The following is a 13,064-nucleotide window of genomic DNA, read 5'->3' as shown; positions in this document are numbered from 1 at the left end:
AAACCACACAGGTCACATGGCATTAAAGGTGTGTGTGTGTGTGTGTGTGTGTGTGTGTGTGTGTGTGTGTGTGTGTGTGTGTGTGTGTGTGTGTGTAGTTGTACGGCTCAGAGCTGGAGTCAGCGTTCAGTAACTTTGAGGACTGGTTGAAGATCTTCCCGCTCTATAAAGGAAGGACCGCAGCAGAGGACGACAATGATGACGACGATGAGAGGATCATGGGAAAATACAAGGTACGGACGGGCGGGCGGACGGGCGGACGGACGGACGGACGGACGGACGGACGGACGGACGGACGGACGGACGGGCGGACGGACGGACGGGCGGACGGACGGGCGGACGGACGGACGGACGGACGGACGGACGGACGGGCGGACGGACGGACGGGCGGACGGACGGGCGGGCGGACGGACGGACGGGCGGACGGACGGACGGGCGGACGGACGGACGGACGGACGGACGGACGGGCGGGCGGACGGACGGACGGGCGGACGGACGGACGGACGGACGGACGGACGTCCGTCCATACCTTGTATAGCCCATTCTGACCTGAGATCAGATTCATACGAGGTTTCCACTGGACACACACTGGTCTGATTAACCCATTCTGACCCGAGATCAGATTCTAAAAATGTCAGTTGTTCTTCGATTTTTCAAAAAATAGCAGACCTACAAGCTCGTATCGCGCCACTCGGTGGCGCGATATGAGCTTGTAGATCTGCTATTTTTCAATAGCTAAAGCATAACATGATGCAAACACCAAAATGGGTGCCCGGTCAGAATGGGATAGACAGACAGACAGACACTTTTAATTTTTTTATGTGATTGGCAGGGCTCATTCTTGGTGTATCCAATAGAAGAAGGAGAAGAGGACAGCAGACCTCAGATCATCAATGGAATCCCCAACAACTCTCCTGTCAAAGTCCTCTGTAGAATCTACATCGTTAAGGTACCTGTCTCACTGCTACCTGTCTCACTATCACCATTCACTACTACCTGTCTCACTGCTACCTGTCTCACTATCACTATTCACTACTACCTGTCTCGCTATCACTATTCACTACTACCTGTCTCAGCTACCGATCATAATGTATTGTATTGTGTGGTGTGGTGTAAATGGTAAATGTTGCATTTATATATAGCGTCTTTATACACAACGCTTTACATAGATTGTGCATTACATTCACCCACACATTCATACACCGACGATGGCAGAGGAAACCACTACTTGAAACAGTAATTATGCATCCCCACATTCACTTAGACATACACAACATCCCTATTCTACTGTACCCAAAATAATATTTTCTGAAAATGGACGCAGGTCATTCCACTATAAAGCTCCATTTGATTGGGGCGCTTTAAGATAATATAAAGTATGTACAGGTTGGGGCCGAAGTTAATCGGAAGGGCATTATCAGGATGAAGAGGTGGAGGCGATGACCTCCTCTCCCTTTGACCTGCTGACGGGTGAATTAGGCCTGTCTTGAAGGTAGCCAGTGATTTGTTTGTTTTGAGGGATGGGGGGGCATTCCACGCCTGGGTAGCAGTGCTTTGGAAGGTGAATTTTCCCATATTTGTTTTATAAATGGGTGGCACCAGATTGTTGTTCACGCTCCCTCTAGTATTATGGCTGTGGGTGTTGCTCACAGTAAAAAGTAATTAGTCAAGTAAGTGGGTACTGAGGGCATGGAGGGTAGAGTTGCATTTACAATTTTGAATGTCAGGCCCATCTTCAATTGCTGACCTAATGCTGTATGTATACTGTATGCAGGCTAGCAGTCTGGCTCCTACAGATCCAAACGGTAAGGCAGATCCCTACCTGCTGGTGAAAGTTGGTGGACAGTCGGTGGACTCTAAAGATCGCTACATCCCCAAGCAACTCAACCCTGTGTTTGGAGAGTGAGTGTATATGTCTGTCTGTCTGTCTGTCTGTCTGTCTGTCTGTCTGTCTGTCTGTCTGTCTGTCTGTCTGTCTGTCTGTCTGTCTGTCTGTCTGTCTGTCTTTCTAATGGTTTGTGTGTGTGTGTGTGTGTGTGTGTGTGTGTGTGTGTGTGCATGCGCGCGCATGCATGCGCGTTCTCCTATAGGGTGTTTGAGCTGACGTTATCATTTCCGTTGGAGACAGAGCTGGTTGTCATGGTGATGGATCACGACATGGTGGGCTCTGATGATGTCATTGGAGAGACACACATCGACCTGGAGAACCGCTTCTACAGCCGTCACATGGCCTGCTGTGGTCTACAACTATACTACAATATGTAATATATACAATATGTAATATATACAATATAGATGACACATGGCCTGCTGTGGTCTACAACTATACTACAATATGTAATATATACAATATGTAATATATACAATATAGATGACACATGGCCTGCTGTGGTCTACAACTATACTACAATATGTAATATATACAATATAGATGACACATGGTCTGCTGTGGTCTACAACTATACTACAATATGTAATATATACAATATAGATGACACATGGTCTGCTGTGGTCTACAACTATACTACAATATGTAATATATACAATATAGATGACACATGGTCTGCTGTGGTCTACAACTATACTACAATATGTAATATATACAATATAGATGACACATGGTCTGCTGTGGTCTACAACTATACTACAATATGTAATATATACAATATAGATGACACATGGTCTGCTGTGGTCTACAACTATACTACAATATGTAATATATACAATATGTAATATATACAATATAGATGTCACATGGCCTGCTGTGGTCTACAACTATACTACAATATGTAATATATACAATATAGATGTCACATGGCCTGCTGTGGTCTACAACTATACTACAATATGTAATATATACAATATGTAATATATACAATATAGATGACACATGGCCTGCTGTGGTCTACAACTATACTACAATATGTAATATATACAATATATATGACACATGGCCTGCTGTGGTCTACACCTATTAAAACCCAGTCTAGCGCAACCTTTGGTCGCAACATTAAAATGGACTCCCTCCTACCCAGTTCCCAATTCAGTCAGGCCACACATGGTTAAAATCCTATGGCTGTAGGATTTATTCAAGATAAAATGCATTGCAGTGTACAATACCTCAGGGTGGGGACCCTGGTTTCCAGATCACAGAACAATAATAATAACATACTCTTTAACTAGCAAAAGGAAACCAAAATACAAATATCTGACCTAACAAAACAAGGATCCCCTTGGGTCCCCCACCCCTACATTACCCAGTACATGACATTAAATCTATCACGAAGCTAAAGTGCTGGTCCATGGAACTTGGCTAGAAGGAAGACATCAGAAGAACAGGCAGCTTTATAGAGTGTTGCAGTCCCTCCCCCTTTCAGAACGACGAGTGGCCCAGGAAATTAATCCCAATGCATTTTTCCCATAGGCATTTCAAAACGTATTTATTTAAAGACCTTTTAAGCGTCGTACGAAGCCAACTCTTGTCGTGACAAATCATGATATTTTGGACCAAACAAATAATTACAAAGAAGAAAAACAACAACAAAAGTGTTGTAACCTGCCGTTTATTTCTACTTTCTAATTCTTTGTTTGGCCCGATAAATTGTGTGTGTTGTCATGATTTGTCACGACAAGAGTTGGCTTCGTACGAAGGTCTTTAAATAAATAAGTTTTGAAATGCCTATGGGAAAAATGCATTGGGATTAATTTCCTGGGCCACTCGTTGTTCTGAAAGGGGGAGGGACTGCGACGCTCTATAGGTGAGCCTGGCCAGAGGAGCCAATCACCAGCAAGGTCCACCTGGACCTGGTAGTTAGCCACTCACATTCATACACCACTCAGTCTACTCACACAAGCTGGCAACCACTCACTCAATCACTACTCATCCCACATTCACCACAGCTGGTCCTCTATCAGTCACTCCTTTAGTCCTCACTCATTCACACAAACACTGAGGGAAAAAGACAGAGCAACACAGGAATATACACATTATGACCCACAGCATAACAACAACTATACTACAATATGTGATATATACAATCTATATGTAATATATACAATATATATGACACATGGCCTGCTGTGGTCTCCAGCTATACTACAATTATAATATGTAATATATACAACCCTCTACTTACTGTTGGTACTTGTCTAGGTCTTGTTGCCATTTTTCGAATAGGTGCAGGTGTTCTTTTGGGGTGGTTTTGAACGAGGACAGGGAGTTGCAAAGTTTGATGGCTGGTGTTGGTTGGGTATTCCACATTTTGGTGGCAGAATAGTAAAGTACATATAAACCCCACCCATGTACGATTGTGTGTGTGTGCGGAATTTGGGGTGTTGGAGAGCAGTGGAGCTCCCTCTGGTGATGTTGTGCCTGTGGGCGTTTCTCACTCTAGTGAGGTAGTTTGACAGATGACACATGGGCAGTGGGCACTGGTCCCCTGAGTATCTTGAAGACATGGCCCATTGCAAGTTGCTGTACTCTGTCATTTACCTCGATACCTGGGGGTCTCTGTGTCTCCCCTGTATACAAGAAGTGAACGGCAGTGCGCGTGCGCAAAACCTGTGTATAGGATCGCTGAAGAAGGAATATAGGCCAAGAAAAAACAAATAGCGATCCGGTTTGATACAGTATCAATAATGAAGCTTAACTGACGTAACGTTCCGCCAATAGCGGTTTCCGGTTGGATTCTAATTGGCGGAACGTTCCGTCACGACTCACGAGCAGTTCATTTGCTAATGCCAGTCCACAACAATATAACTGCTTGAAACCCCCAAAGGCAGTTGAAAGGAGTTGCATTGGTGCAGTGGACTGGCCTTAAAGCTGTTTCAGTGCAAAGATGACTAGTTGAGTAGTTGTATTGGTACAACCATTACAATTCCACTCACCAATCTAACAGAATGTCTGTCTGTCTGTCTGTCTGTCTGTCTGTCTGTCTGTCTGTCTGTCTGTCTGTCTGTCTGTCTGTCTGTCTGTCTGTCTGTCTGTCTGTCTGTCTGTCTGTAGTGATGGCTATAATAAATGGCGTGACGACAAGAAGCCGTCGGCCATCTTGGCAGATCTGTGCAAGAGGAACAGTATCTCATCTCCAGAGTATCGACCATCTCAAGTCAAAGTCCTCAACAAGATCTTCAAGATTCCCCCTGATGCTATACCAGAGGGTATCTGTCTGTCTGTCTGTCTGTATGTGTGCGTGCGTGCGTTTTGGTACTTCACCCATCTGTGCCAAATTATGAGATTCTCGTCATTTGTTGACTTCATTCAGAAAGGTCTCTGAATCAACCGATTAGCTTGGGGTTGCTATAGTAAACAGGCCTGGTGCCTGTAGGACCAAGATGGCCACGGCCATAGACTCCTGTTTTGAACTTGACCGCGATCTTAAAACGCCCTTTTCTCTGAATCCTTTCTTAGATTGGCCATCATGGCCCATAGCACTTACCCTACCCCCTTAGATAGCATTTCTGTAGACTTAGATAGCATTTGATACAGACTTATAGCATGTTATGTAGACAGCACTATAATTGCATTGTATATAGTCATAGCACGCCATAGTACATAATGTATAGCATAGTAGTATATATGTATAGTTTATATGTATAGTTTCATTATATGGATATTCCACAGTTACTTTCTTAGCTTACGCATGTTTCATGATAAATGCTTTTTATGTGATGTATTCCCATGCTTTTTGTTCTTAATGCTTAATGTAAATCGCTCTGGATTAAGAGCGTCTGCTAAATGCCTAAATTGTAAATTGTAGATTGAGTCGTCGCTACCTTGCGGTTACAATATTAACGCTTTGGATGACTTTTAAAATTACTGTAGCTATAGCCAATTTAGCTTTGGGGTGAATTTTGGGCTCTTCAAAATAAAAGTCACCGCTGTATCCGGCGGCAGGGGAGGGACACAGACTGAACTAAATGAGTGTGTGTGTGTGTGTGTGTGTGTGTGTGTGTGTGTGTGTGTGTGTGTGTGTGTGTGTAGAGTTGAGCAAGAAGAACCAGCTGTCTCCGGAGGAGGAGGCTGAGCTGGAGGAACATGCAGCCCTCAGGGTGCTGCAGCGCTGGGCTGAGATGAGAGAGTTTGTCCCTGTAGCTCTGCCTCTGGTCCCCGAGCACGTCGAGACACGCTCCCTGTGGAACACCCAGAGCCCTGGCCTACCGCAGGTAGACACACACACACACACACACACACACACACACACACACACACACACACACACACACACACACACACACACACACGACCTGAACACATACCAGGTCCCTGAGGAAGCACCAGAGACCAGTATGCCGGGCACACTTATGTTATACACCTACGTGTGTGTGTGTGTGTGTGTGTGTGTGCGCGTGTGCGTAGGGTTTTCTGCACATGTGGGTGGATATGTTTCCTACTGATGTCCCGGCTCCGCCCCCTGTCGACATCAAGCCCCGCCTACCCGAACAGTAGGTTTTCACATGTTCCTGTACCTTTCCTGTGTTGCACACCTGAATCAATGTATGATTCTATAGTCTTGTTCCTGTACCTTTCCTGTGTTGCACACCTGACCTGAATCAATGTATGACTTATCTATGTCTTGTCAATCATTCAACTTAGAGATGCACAGATATAGGTCAAATAAAGCTGACATTAACTGATGGCTATGTTGTTGGTGTGTTGGTTATATGCAGTACCAAGCTGTAGATGCTCAACACTATGTTGGTGTGTTGGTTATATGCAGTCTACCAAGCTAGATGCTCAACACTTATTTCTTATACTGAAGATTTATTTGTTTCCTTGGCACGAAAAGAGTAAATAAAACGGGCTAAACTGTTATTTTGAACATCGGTATCGGCCAAGAATTTCCATATCGGTGCATCTATTTTCTGTCTATTATAGGTATGAGTTGCGCGTGACCATATGGAACACAGATGATGTGGTCCTGGATGATGTCAACCCCTTCACTGGAGATCCCTCTTCTGACATCTACATGAAAGGGTTAGACACACACGCATGCACACACACACACACACACACACACACACACACACACACACACTCACTCACTCACTCACTCACTCACTCACTCACTCACTCACTCACTCACTCACTCACTCACTCACTCACTCACTCACTCACTCACTCACTCACTCACTCACTCACTCACTCACTCACTCACTCACTCACTCACTCACTCACTCACTCACTCACTCACTCACTCACTCACTCTCTCACACACACACACACACAGACACAAACGTTGCACAAACACGGGCGGGCTTACAGATGGGCGGACAGATACTTTGTTTAGACTTATAGTCACTTAGCTTAGATTAAGTGAATTCAGGTTTCGGTACCCAGCTCTGACCGGTATATTGTGTGGGTGAAATAGGCTTGATTTTCATACCATAAGGCCCTTGCACTCAGAGTTGGATGTTTGTGAGTTTTTAAATTTTTTGTTTTCTTGGTCATTTGGTCAATCGTTTTTTATGGATAATAAAAAAGAACCTCTCATGAATTTAACTGGGTTAGTTTTAGAGTTCTCAAACTCTGCCCGAACCCAACCTGACGTTTTCAGGCCAGGCTATGTATTTAAAAATAATAATAATAATAGAAATAATAGTCTGTTTGTGTATTTATCTATTATGAAGATGGTGCTGACTGGTGTTTAATTTTTACTCTTTGTAGAGTTCTCAAATTATGTCCAAACGTGACCCGGCCCAACCCAACGTTTTAGGGCCGGCCAGGCCTCGGGCCAAATCAATTAGGGCCGGCCTGGCCGGGCCTTAATTTTCAGGCACGTTGAGAACTCTTGTTAAATTGACGAAACAACAACAAACTACTGTATCCAGTAAACGTGGAAAAGGTCATAGAGAAGCATGTATTTATTTTAGATTTGTACAATGTTATTATTTAGCAAAGTGGACGATGGTGTTACAGTGTGTTTTCCTGCTGTTAGGTGGATCAAGGGTCTTGAAGGAGACAAGCAGGAGACTGATGTCCATTTTAACTCTCTGACTGGAGAAGGCAACTTCAACTGGAGATTTGTCTTTAGATTTGACTATCTTCCAACTGAGGTATACGCACACACGCACGCACCACGCACGCACACACGCATGCACGCACGCACACACACGAACAAATATGACGATACATTTTGACTGTGTAGAAAGCGGTTGTGTGCACAAGGAGTCACCGTTCTTCTGTGTGTGTGTGTGTGTGTGTGTGTGTGTGTGTGTGTGTGTGTGTGGGGTTATGTGTGCGTGCGCGTGCATGTGTGTAGAAAGAGGTTGTATACAAGAAGAAGGAGTCCTTTTTCTCGCTGGAAGAGTCAGAGTTCAGACAGCCTGCGGTTCTGACACTTCAGGTGTGGGATTACGACCGCATCGCTGCCAACGACTTCCTGGGTAAAATATCTGTTAAATAATGTGCTACAGTGGTTCTCAACCTTTCCTGGATCAGGGCCTACTTGAAAATCTTGAAATCGTTTTGCGGCTGTGTGCATCAGAGCATGTTCCTTTTAATGAGTGATCAATCAGTTGATTGAGTCCAGGCTTGGATCCTATTTATCAATATCACAATGAAAACATCTGGTTTTACAAAACGCCTCAATTACACCCAAAACAACACACCCCGAACTTTGAACGTTCATCTGGATGTTCTGTGGTCTGTGGTTTTCTGAATAATTATGCTCAGAAATGTGCTGTGATTGGCTGTCTTTGACGTCATAGTCCTTTAACCCCACCCCCTCTCCTCTCGTTCTCCCCCTGGGGAGACAGGCAAAGTGACTCAGCCTCAGAACACAGAGCAATTGCAAAGCAACACAATAACTCTGCAAGCTGATACAAACCTGCCATGGCTCACTGGACCATGATAAAGACTTTTACTATTGTTTGTAAAACCAGCATGTCATGAAACCTTTAATGGGTCAAAGTACAACATCAGAGTAGCCTACATGTATGTATATACCTCTCCCCCCACTGCGTGCAGGTTCTGTAGAGCTGTCTCTGAGTGACATGGTGAGAGCAGCCAAGGCCTCAGATAAGTGCTCCATCCAGATGGCCAAGGACCGCGCCGGGCCTCGCTTCTCCATCTTCCGCTCCAAGAGGATGAAGGGCTGGTGGCCGCTGATCCGCCAGAAGACCCAGCAGGACTTTGAGAGGGAGGAGAAGGAGAAGGAGGACGCCAAGAAGAACAAGCGCAAGAAGAAGAAGAGCAAGCGCGGCAAGATGAAACCCCAAGACATCGAGTTCACCGACAACAATGGAAACACCTACCTGCTCATGGTTGGTATTATTATGACAACAATGGAAACACCTACCTGCTCATGGTTGGTATTATTATGACCATGATGAGTGTCTCCGCTAGGCCGGAGAATGTTTTGCTTGTGTCTGTCCGTCCTTCTGTTCAGCCATCCGTGTGTGTGTGTGTGTGTTGTGTGTTGTTGTTATTATTACTATTATTATTATGATTACATGTGATTACATTTCAGGGTAAGGTGGAGGCGGAGTTTCAGCTGGTGACACTAGAAGAGGCGGAGGCTAATCCAGTGGGGCGGGCCCGAAAAGAACCGGAACCCCTAGACAAACCAAAGTATGCACGCCGTCGCACGCGCGCACGCACGTACGCACGCTCGCACGCACGCATGCACACTAATACGCTAACTATTATTTTAGATGCAGCAATTGGATTTATTGTTATTGTAACCTTTGATACTGTTTATCATCTTTCTGGTGATCTACAAAATGAGTATTTACGTTTTGAGTATGTTTTCTATATTGTATTGCCATTTTGTATTTGCCATCCAAGCGTCACATATCCCACAATCCAGTAGATGGCAGTATAGTTTAATTGAAGTCTACTCAGGGTATGGAACATATAACTAATGTGTATGCTGGCCAGCGGGTGGAGGGGAATCGTACTTGCAGGTTCGAATCAATGGGACCTGGTGTAGTCTTGTGTTGCCAGACTGTTGCCTCTCACAATTTTCAAATGCTTCCGTCATACATTTTGGCGCACAGAAGCTCTGATCATGAGTAAACTATTAAGTGGAAGCCTCCTCCCGACTTCCGTTTCATCTTTACAGTCACGCAAATCTATCCTAATATAAATAGAAATCATCTAAACATATATAGTAGCAATGGAATTTCAAGAAAATAAGCTCTAAAGATATTTTAAAATATATTTTTGTGAATGGAAATGACAAACTTTCGGGAGGTGTAGCTCTGGCTACGCAAGACTAGACCTGGCGTGAATCCATTACAAACCGATGGGCTATCCCTGTCACATTGGCATTACTTATGATGGGCTATCCCTGTCACATTGGCATTACTTATGATGGGCTATCCCTGTCACATTGGCATTACTTATGATGGGCTATCCCTGTCACATTGGCATTACTTATGATGGGCTATCCCCGTCACATTGGCATTACTTATGATGGGCTATCCCTGTCACATTGGCATTACTTATGATGGGCTATCCCTGTCACATTGGCATTACTTATGTCATTTGTTCTTGTCATCCTATAGATAGTGTTGGGCCAATGTGTCGTTTTAACTGTCACATTATCATTCAAATATCAAATGTAACAACCTCTCCTGTCCTCCCCTAACCTCCTCCACTCTGCTCCAGTCGTCCCAAGACGTCCTTCGCGTGGTTCGTGAACCCAATGAAGACCTTCATCTTCTTCATCTGGAGGAAGTATAAGAAGTACATCATCGCTCTGCTCATCCTGGCCGTCCTCACTCTGTTCCTGGCCCTCATCCTCTACACTCTGCCTCAACAGATCTCTGGCCTCATAGTCAATGGATGAGAGACACTCAGACAGAGAGAGAGAGAGAGACACCTTTGACTGTTAAAAGCACCTTTATTCAGTGGTGGGAGAAGTACTCCCGTGTTTTACTTAAGTATCAATATTACAATCTATAATACCCTGTTACAAGTAGGCCTGAATGTCCGGAATACAACATTACTTAAAAGTACAAAGGCTTTGGCATCACAATGTACCTAAAGTAGGCCGATGTACGAAAATGTACTCATTATGCAGAATGTCCCATCTCATGTTTTCAAATGTATAACAATATTTTGGAAGATAGCAGATCTATCTACAAGCTCACGTCACGACGCATTGTGAGCTTGTAGATCGGCTATTTTCAAATGGCCGAAATATATATAGGGTTGATGTGGTTAATGCATGTTTTGTAATAATAATTAAAAGCTAAAGTCTTCAAATAAATGTAGTGGAGTAAAAGTACAATATTTAATTGTACTTAATTACAGTACTACTGTAGTCAGTAGTCGAGTTATTTAAGATATCAGTCTTTTCACGATCAAACATATCTACGCTTATGCATCGAATCAATTTGAACAAAATATTTTATTGTACCTTTAAACCGAGTTCCTGTAATATTAATATATGCAGCTATATTCATATAGACACAGAACAATTTTAATAACACTAAGAAATATTCCATCTGATTTGTATTCATGGTATATGGTATAAGTGCTATGTTTCAACCAAATGTTATCAATATGATTTATGAATTAAATAAAAACATATTTTTTACCTACAAAACGACGATAATGCTGATTGTCAGTTCATTTATATGTTGAACAAAATTCCCAGTAAAATAACTGGTTGTTCAAGTTGCCCTTACATGTTTTCTCAGTCCCTCTAACACCCGCATTAATTTCTACTTGCAAAAAATAGATTTCAACCTTACTACTACTTTGTAGGCCTACTACTAGGACTGACACTAAAACATATGTTAAAAAAAAAAAAAAGTTTGATGGAAAATTTATAATAATTATATAATAATATAATAAATTAATAATTTACATTTGGGGGATATCTTTCACAATAATGAATAAAACATGTTCTAGACATTCTAATGATCACAAAAAAACATATATTAGAATTATTGTACCTACTTTTATTAGGGTAAAGGTCAAAAGTCCAGACATTTTTTTTTTTTTTTTTTTTGCGGCTTACGCCTTTTATTGATTTTTTAAGGGACAGATAGTAGGCTGACAGGAAACGGGAGAGAGATGGGGGGATGACATGCGGTAAAGGCCGTGTCGGGTCCGGGAGTCGAACCCGCGGCACACCGCGACTGGATCACCAGTCCGGTGCCCAGACCGTTACGCTACGGCCTGGGCTAAAAAGTCCAGACATTTTTAATTTGTGTGAATTTCAGCCTCTGTGGGGGGTATTTATATGCAAATATCATGACCAATGGCATTGAAATGGCATTGCAATGAACATCACTGATGACGTTTAGGTGAAAAAAGAACAGAAAAAAAAAAAAAAAAGTAATTAAATAAAATAAAATTGTTGCTAAAAAGCAACGCTGGGTCTTAGAGGGTTAAGGGCGCATCCAGACAGTAGATTCATGAAGATGCCAAATGCCGCTCACGTCAGGAGTCTCTTCCTGGCTTTTAGACAGCTGGTGGATGGATGCAACTTGCTAGCCTGGTTAATAAACCAGACTAATATCGCACGGATCCGCGGGATATTAGTCTGGGGAGGCTCAGCTTGGATTTCATTTCCAGGGAAACATTTTCTCTTTGACGCAATTGGTCAGAGCTACTGTCAGTCAAAGGTCTCAAGCATTGAACGTCACTGTACCAAAGCCCGCCCATATTGCATACCGTGTCCCTATTGGAGGCCACATTCTCTGGAGTAGGAAATGGGCGTAAAATTGAGCCTCTCCAGACCGAAATCCGCCGGTAGGCAATTCTTTTTTGCCAACGGCTGATTCGGTCTGGTTTATTAACCAGGCTAGCAACTTGCAGCGTCGGCCAAAAAAACTAAAACGCTTTGCCGACGCTGAAAGTTGCAGCGTGGGTGGAGCTCCTGACGCGAGCAGCATTTGGCATCTTCGTGAATCTACTGTCTGGATGCAGTCTAAGACAGCCCTCCCCTGGTGGGGTGACTGGGTGAGTGCACCAAAGCATTATGGTCATTGTAGTAATCCAGCAATCCAGTCAAACCCTAGTCAAACACACATTCTTTTTCTGGCCATAGAGTGCAAATTTCAAATTGTGCTACAGGTTATCTACTAAAAAATACTATTAATATTGA

General features: G+C 43.5%; 1 protein-coding gene across 1 annotated transcript in view; it reads left to right on the top strand.

The window, feature by feature from the left end:
* Window positions 1–10,799, top strand: part of fer1l4 (fer-1 like family member 4) — a gene marked incomplete at its 5' end in the record, with an annotated part of 45,706 nt that extends 34,907 nt beyond the window's left edge. The window contains 13 exons of the mRNA XM_083770830.1: window positions 99–233; window positions 833–949; window positions 1,775–1,902; window positions 2,091–2,261; window positions 5,006–5,160; window positions 5,984–6,165; window positions 6,359–6,444; window positions 6,878–6,976; window positions 7,938–8,055; window positions 8,262–8,385; window positions 8,969–9,264; window positions 9,471–9,571; window positions 10,613–10,799. Coding sequence (XP_083626956.1) covers window positions 99–233; window positions 833–949; window positions 1,775–1,902; window positions 2,091–2,261; window positions 5,006–5,160; window positions 5,984–6,165; window positions 6,359–6,444; window positions 6,878–6,976; window positions 7,938–8,055; window positions 8,262–8,385; window positions 8,969–9,264; window positions 9,471–9,571; window positions 10,613–10,793 — 1,893 coding nt within the window. The 3' untranslated portion in view covers window positions 10,794–10,799. The remainder of the gene's footprint in view (window positions 1–98; window positions 234–832; window positions 950–1,774; window positions 1,903–2,090; window positions 2,262–5,005; window positions 5,161–5,983; window positions 6,166–6,358; window positions 6,445–6,877; window positions 6,977–7,937; window positions 8,056–8,261; window positions 8,386–8,968; window positions 9,265–9,470; window positions 9,572–10,612) is intronic.
* Between the last annotated feature and the right edge of the window lie 2,265 nt (window positions 10,800–13,064).

The sequence above is a fragment of the Protomyctophum parallelum genome (genome assembly GCF_964188405.1).
Source record: "Protomyctophum parallelum genome assembly, chromosome: 8".
Lineage (NCBI taxonomy): Eukaryota > Metazoa > Chordata > Actinopteri > Myctophiformes > Myctophidae > Protomyctophum > Protomyctophum parallelum.
Note: the sequence above shows the minus strand (reverse complement) of the source record. Positions and strands in the feature narration are given on the sequence as shown.